Consider the following 6,600-nt stretch of genomic DNA (forward strand, 5'->3'; position numbering starts at 1 on the left):
TCAAATTTGCGGATCTCTGATCCAGCCAAGCAAAGTTAGTATCGGCATCTGCGCCAGCGCGTTGCGAGATACAAGGAAAAATAGGACGTGCTTGATTTTACACGTCGACCTGCGATCGGGAGAGTTGATTTCACGAAACAATATCTTGTTTAAGGTGACGATCCCCGGTCCATCTCGAGTGGGCGAGCTTGACGGTGCAAGTTCTGATGCCGGCTGCGGCGACGGGAGACTCGGCACTTTGCTTTTGTCTCTCAGTCGGTCACATGTCTGGCGCAAAATAAGTGCGAGAGGACGAATCGATAACGGTTCGAGCGATAATTTTGTGCAGAGTCTGAAGGCACGATCGATGCGCGGCGAAAAATACTCCAAGAAATCGTATCGACGATCGGTCCTCGGGCCGACAGTAGATGTTGATTTTTGGTCAGTAAATTTCGGCACGATTCGAAAACAGACGACGACGGCATTCCTGCTAATAACAAGCACGGAAGCCGAAACGACCGGCCCGGTCGGAAAACTCAGCAACCGCTTCAGCTGCGGCGGCTCTTGAATGCAGAAGAGGGGGCGCTATGCCGAAAAGGCTGCTGCTCCTCCTACTAATGCAGCAAAGTTGCCCGCGTAAGCACGCTGATCATCGCACGCGGTTTCCGATTGACGGGCGTTCGGAATAGAATAGGGAATTGTGGTTGATCCTGCCACTTCTGTGAACTAGCGTTCCGGATTAAGCCATGCGAGTGTAAGCTCAAGACCCCTCGAGGGTCGAAGCCGCAGACGGCTCCGTACAAGATAGCTAATCTACGGTCCGATCATCTTACGGATATCTCTGGGAAAGCTAGAGCCAATACGTGCAAACTAAAGCCTCCCTCGGGAGGTGCAGTTATCGGTCTGGATCTGGTCGGCTCGCGCCGGCCTTCAGGTGACTCTAGATAACACTGCTGACCGCGAGTAAAATCGTCGGCGTGGACCACGAAGCTATCACCCATCAGTTTGTCGGTAAGGTAGAGGCTTACCGAGACGGTCACGGGTACGGGGAATCAGGGTTCGATTCCGGAGAGTATGCCTGAGAGAAGGCAGCCCTTGCTACGGCACCCAGCAGGCGCGAAAATTTGTCAATGTTCGAATGAATGAACGAGCGAGAACGTATGGCCGGACAGGGCACAGAGTGCTCGTGTCACGGCGATGAGGGGAGTCCTAACCGCTCCTCGATAACCACTGGAGGGCAAGCCTGGTGCCAGCAGCCGCGGTAATTCCAGCTCCGGAAGCTCACGGGATCATTGCTGAGACTAAAACGTCCGTAGTCGGAACCATCTGTCGCCGGCTTCCGCTCGGCCCGCCTTCGCGGCGGTCGTGCGGTTCCGGCGGCGACGACCGCTCGTGTGCGCGCATCCGCGCGCCGCGTCGGTCCGCGTCCGTGACCCAAACCAAGTGATCAAGGCGGGCTCGTGCCCGATGGTTTTGCATGGAATCGTGGAACGGGACCTGCGCTCGCGACGATCCACGAGCGCAGGTGACGATCAATGGGAGCAGTCGGAGTCGAGGGAACTGCGGGGCGAGGGGTAAAATCTGATGAGCCTCGCAAGACCACCGAAAGCGAAGGCACTCGACTAGACTGTTTCCGTCGATAAAGGACCGAAGCCACCTTAGTGAACCGGATTAGATACCCGGGTAGCGGTGCGCCCCAAACTATGCCGACCGGCCGAACGCTCCGCCAACTCCCGTTGCGAGTGTTCGGTCAGAGGAAGCTAGAGTTAATTCGCTTCTGGGAGATTATGGTTGCAAAGCTGAAACTTAAAGGAATTGACGGAAGGGCACCATCAGGTCTGGATTGTGCGGCTTAATTGGATTCAACGCCCGACACCCCACCAGGACAGGAGCGCTCGATGAAGCACCGGCCGAATACCTCTGCCGATGAGCGTGCAGGTGGTGCATGGCCGCCGTAGTTCGTGAGGTGACTTGTCTGGTTAATTCCGACAACGAACGCAACCGCTTTGCTCTACTATTCGGCGAACGGGCGACCGCTCGTCGAAAACTGGAGCAGACACGTCGCTCGGAGGGCCATGCCCAAGGCGAAGGAAGCTACGGCGATGGCAGGTCTGTGATGCCCCTAGACGCCCTGGATCGCACGCGCAATACAATGCCGACCCAAGCGCGCAAGTCAACCCGAAAGGGTGCACAAATCGCACGAAAAGTCGGCACAGTCGGGATCGAGGATTGAAACTATTTCTCGTGAACGGGGAACACCTCGTAGCGGCGTGTCATAAACGCGCCGCGAATACGTCCCTGTCCTTTGTACACACCGCCCGTCGCTACAGCCAATGCCGTGTCGGCGCCAAGAGGCCGGACGCGTGGGGACCCGTTCCCGCGCGAAAAGTCCCTGAGCGTCGATGCGAGGAGGGTGTAAAAGTCGTAACAAGGTATCTGTATGAGAACCTGCAGATGGATTCTTTACACACCATACCGGTGCGCACTGCGCGGGCCGGGTCGGATTAATTTCCGACAAAGGGAAAGGGGACGCGCCGTGGGGAGTGCGCGGGCAAAGGACTTCGCGTTCGTGCCCGCAGCTCCCCATCGCTCTCCTTCCTACTCGGGGATTGCACTCGCCAGCGGGTGCATTCTCCTAGGCGCGCGATACCGCGAACACAGACGATCCGAGTACTAAGGGTGCTGCTGCGCGTTCGTCGATCGGGATTAGGGAAGGATCCGACGCGCACCGCTGTCGCATGCAAAAACGACGAGATGCGATCGGATTTCTTTCTCTAATATACAACACCCGTCGTCGTACTACAATCCGCAGCAGCACTATACTACTTCTCATCGTCGTGTAGTGGTCGGGCGAAACTACGAACGAAATCGGGCTATTGTCGCGCACTAGAAGCGACGGTGACGACGCGGGTTCCCCGATCTAACGCACGGGGACGGAAGACCGAGAAGAGCGAAGTGGTCGCCCCGTCGTCTACCACGAGGTTGCGCCCGCAACCGAATTCTGAATTTTAGCGGGGGTCGCGTGCCGCGAGGGGCGCGGCTCTCCAAACGGGAGTGCTACGCGCGGACCGCCGAGGGTGGCGAGCGCAGTCCGACGACGAGTCGCGGACCGAAAAGGAGTGGCGTCGAGGGAGGTGACCGCGTAGGGAGCCGGGGAACCGGGGACCGAGGGAAGCCGACGGAAGACGCAACCGCAACGATGGACCACTCGGATCGCGAGCCTTGGAAGGACGCAGCCAGCTGCGAAAAGAGGCGGGACACGCTCCCGTCATCGAACGCCTTCTCTCCTAAAGCTCACAGCGGCGGCTCCCGCGCGGAGCCGTCGGCTGCTCTCGAGCGCCTACGGAAACACACTTTCTGTCAACAGCAGTTGGAGCGCGGTCGATCGACGGCGCGGAGACGCGAGGCGGGCCGGGAGCGATCCGGCCGCGGCGTCGAAGTCGGAGGTAAGCTGGGTCGCGCGAGCGGCCGAGCGCGCCTCGGCAAAGCGTGCGTCCGGCGCGTTCCCGCACAGCGTAGGCGGGGCGCGGGATCGGGCGCGGTGGCGACGGGGAGTCTCGCGGCACGCCGCGTGCTCGTCCCAACAGGTGGAGTCGAGGGGGCGCGGAGGCGCATTCGGAACGGGGAGAGCCGCGCGGTCAGCGCGTCGACGCGGGACAGCACAGTTGGGCGACGACCAGGGAAGAGTCGATCGCGTCCCGAAACAGGCGTCGGCGGAGCTGGGCACCGCGAAGGGGCGCTCCGCGAGATCGATCCGAAGCGCGGCCGGGCCACCCGGACGGGGACGAGCGGGCGTGCGAGGCGACGCGGAGCCGAGGAGGCAGCGCGGAGCGGACGAATCCCGTCGGCGGGAGGGGGCCGCTCCGACCGTGGCATCCGGGAGCAGCAGGGTACCCCGAGAACTTAAACATATCATTATCGGGAGCAAGAGAAACCAACCGGGAGGTCCCGAGTAGTGGCGAACGAAAAGGATGGAGTCCGACGTCGAATCCGGGGTCCCGCGGGGGGCCGCGGAGTTGTGACGAGGGGGAGCCGGGCGCGCGTCGCCGGGGACCAAGACGACTGGAAGGTCGCCATTGGCCGCGGAGAGTTAGAGCCTCGTGGGTCTCCGACGGCGCGGGCGGACGGCCCTCCGAGCGCGAGTAAGCCTGCCTTGTAGCGCAGGCCGAAGGCGGCAGGGGAGGCCCTGCCAAGACTGATCACGGCGCGATTCCGATAGCGAACTAAGCGTACCGCGAGGGAACGTCGAAAAGAACTCTGGAGAGAGAGTGAAAGAGCACGCGAAATCGTTGCGGCGGAAGCGCGTCGGCAACCGCGCCGCGGGGTTCGCCTCGCGGCGGCGGAGGGCGCGATCGGTGGATCGCGTCCGGGGAGCGAGTGCTCCGGGGTCGCGCGCGTCGCGGCCCGCCCGGTCCCTGGGGGCCGGGTTCCGCCGAGGGTGCGCCGACGCGACCCGTCTCGAAACACGGACCACGGAGCCGTTGGCCGCGGGCGAGACGACCGTCCGGGAAAGGCGGACGTCGGAGGGAAGCCGAAGGGGGGCCGCCTGCGGGCGGCGCTCCGGCCACCGCGCCGGCCCTGGGGTCGGCGGCAGTGGCGCCGCGATCGGCCGGTCCGGTCGCGGGGCGAGTCCGCGGCATCGAACCCGATAGGTAGTGAACTATGCCTGAACAGGACGAAGCCTGGCTAACGCTCGGTGGAGGTCCGTCGCGGTTCTGACGTGCAAATCGATCGCCGGATTTGGGCATAGGGGCGAAAGACCAATCGAACTGCCTAGTAGCTGGTTCCACCCGAATGGTCTCTCAGGACTGCCGGCGCACGGACCACCGGCATCGGTCGCCGTAGAGCAACGTTCCGGGTTCACGGGGCCGCGCGGTCGCCGCACCCTGGACGAACTGCGAAGGCGATCGGACGTGCGCCCCGCCGTTCGCAGCGGCGGGGCGCGAGGAACGGGGTGCGCCGAGTCGGCGCGGGTCGGTAAGCGACTTGCGCTATGCGGGATCAACCGCCAGCGGACGTGAGGTGCCCAGCGACCGAAAATCGGACACCATGAAGAGCGTCGGGCGATGGAGACAGTCGGGATGTGGCCACAGAAGTCGGCATCATCTGCGGAGTGTGTAACAACTCACCGATCTAATCGTGCGGCCTCGAAAATGGATGGCGCTTGATCGGTCGACCGATCGTCCGCCGCCGGGTCGGAGCGCGCGCTGCGGCGTCGCGACGACTGGCCCGGCGGGTAGGGTGGCGACGCGGTCAGCGCGGAAGGTCGTCCGCGAGGGCGGCTGGAGCGACCGCGTGCGCTTATCGTGGTGGCAGTAGCTTGAACTTCGGTGGAACCCGGAGGGCCGTAGTGGAGAAGGTTTCCGATCGATCGGCGAACGAGATCGGGTCAGTCGCTCCCGAGTCGAGGACGCAGGTCCCCACGGAGTGCTTCGCGAGAAGCGCGCGACGAAAGGGCAGCCGGCCAACATTCCGGCACCTCGCCGTCCCGAGCGAAGCGGCGCCAGGGCGCCCCGCCCGCCGGTCCGCCGGGGGGAGGGGCGTCCGCCGCGGAGCGGACCGTCGGCAACGGCTTCCGGTCCGAAGACGTTTCCCGTTGCACCGGCGTCGGTTCTCGGACGACGTTAAGGCGAACGGGCGCAGGAGTCGGGTCGTCCGCAGAATGCGCTCGCTTCGGCGAAAAGGGCCGCATCTCTCGCGGCCTTCGGTCGCGACGGGGAACCCGTGAAAATTCGGACGGGCGGAACGCGCGGACGGCGAGAGCGTACCGAGAACCGCATCAGGTCTCCGAGGTGAGCAGCCTCTGGCCGAACGGCAGAAAGCGGGCTAGGGAATTCGGCAAAATGGATCCGTACCTTCGGTACAAGGATTGACTCTGCGGGTCGGGCTTTCCGGTCGCGTTGCGAGGTGCGCCGCGTGGGGGCGCGCGCCGTCGGTCCAGCGATGGGCGGGCGGGGCGCGCTGCCGGGCGGCGTTCCGAGAGCGGGATTCCGGCCCCGCGCGCGTCGCTCTCGGGGGGCGCGCGCGGGTCGGGCAACGGTTTGCTGCGAGCGGCCGACGCAGAGCTGTCACTGACCAGGCTGACCGGACAGTTTAATCGAAACGCAGCGCCCAGCCAATCTCAGTCGACCAGTACTGGGCGTGAGTTCTGCTCGGTGCTAGTAATGTCACGGTGGGGAAATTCACTCAAGCACTAGTTAACAGCAGGAGTAACTATGACTCGTTTAAGGTAGCGAAATACCTTGTCGTATAATTGACGACGCGCATGAATGGATTAACCAGGTCAGCACTGTCCCAGTCCGGTCGCCGGCGAACCCACAGTCGGGGGAATGGGCCCGACGGGTACAGCGGGGAAAGAAGACCCTGTTGAGCTTCACTTCAGCCGCCGCCTGCATTCGATCTCCGAGGGCGTAGTCTAGGAGGGAGCGGCGCCCCGCGCGCCGCGCCGTTGAAAAACCTCTACCGCGGTCGGTCGAGCGCTAACCCGGTGACCGGGTGGCCGGCGCGCACGTCCCCCCCTCGCGGGGCGGGGCGCGCGCGCCGTCGGTACACGAGTCGAAGGCGACGCGGCGGCCTCGCGCCGTCGCGGTCCGACCGAACTGTGCCGGGGACAAGTGGCGG

At 63.7% G+C, this 6,600-nt stretch overlaps 2 protein-coding genes across 2 annotated transcripts; one reads left to right on the plus strand and one right to left on the minus strand.

Moving 5' to 3' along the window:
- The first annotated feature begins 1,139 nt into the window (after positions 1-1,139).
- On the plus strand, positions 1,140-3,886 carry LOC137410098 (uncharacterized). The gene is made up of 2 exons (XM_068095682.1): positions 1,140-1,240; positions 2,992-3,886. Exons 1-2 carry the CDS (start codon positions 1,140-1,142, stop codon positions 3,884-3,886), a joined length of 996 nt encoding a protein of 331 aa, XP_067951783.1.
- An 8-nt stretch (positions 3,887-3,894) lies between these two features.
- LOC137410099 (serine/arginine repetitive matrix protein 2-like) lies at positions 3,895-5,450 on the minus strand. The gene is made up of 3 exons (XM_068095683.1): positions 5,109-5,450; positions 4,804-4,970; positions 3,895-4,645 (listed from the first exon to the last, which is right to left on the minus strand). Exons 1-3 carry the CDS (start codon positions 5,448-5,450, stop codon positions 3,895-3,897), a joined length of 1,260 nt encoding a protein of 419 aa, XP_067951784.1.
- Between the last annotated feature and the right edge of the window lie 1,150 nt (positions 5,451-6,600).

The sequence above is a fragment of the Watersipora subatra genome, unplaced genomic scaffold, assembly GCF_963576615.1.
Source record: "Watersipora subatra unplaced genomic scaffold, tzWatSuba1.1 SCAFFOLD_292, whole genome shotgun sequence".
NCBI lineage: Eukaryota > Metazoa > Bryozoa > Gymnolaemata > Cheilostomatida > Watersiporidae > Watersipora > Watersipora subatra.

Coding starts and splice junctions, on each gene's coding strand:
- LOC137410098 (XM_068095682.1), top strand. CDS start 1,140: ATGGCCGGACAGGGCACAGAGTGCTCGTGTCACGGCGATGAGGGGAGT. Junction 1,241..2,991: donor GCCTGGTGCCAGCAGCCGCG/GTAATTCCAGCT, acceptor TCTGAATTTTAG/CGGGGGTCGCGTGCCGCGAG.
- LOC137410099 (XM_068095683.1), bottom strand. CDS start 5,450: ATGTTGGCCGGCTGCCCTTTCGTCGCGCGCTTCTCGCGAAGCACTCCG. Junction 4,971..5,108: donor GAGGCCGCACGATTAGATCG/GTGAGTTGTTAC, acceptor GATCCCGCATAG/CGCAAGTCGCTTACCGACCC. Junction 4,646..4,803: donor TACGGCGACCGATGCCGGTG/GTCCGTGCGCCG, acceptor CGTCCTGTTCAG/GCATAGTTCACTACCTATCG.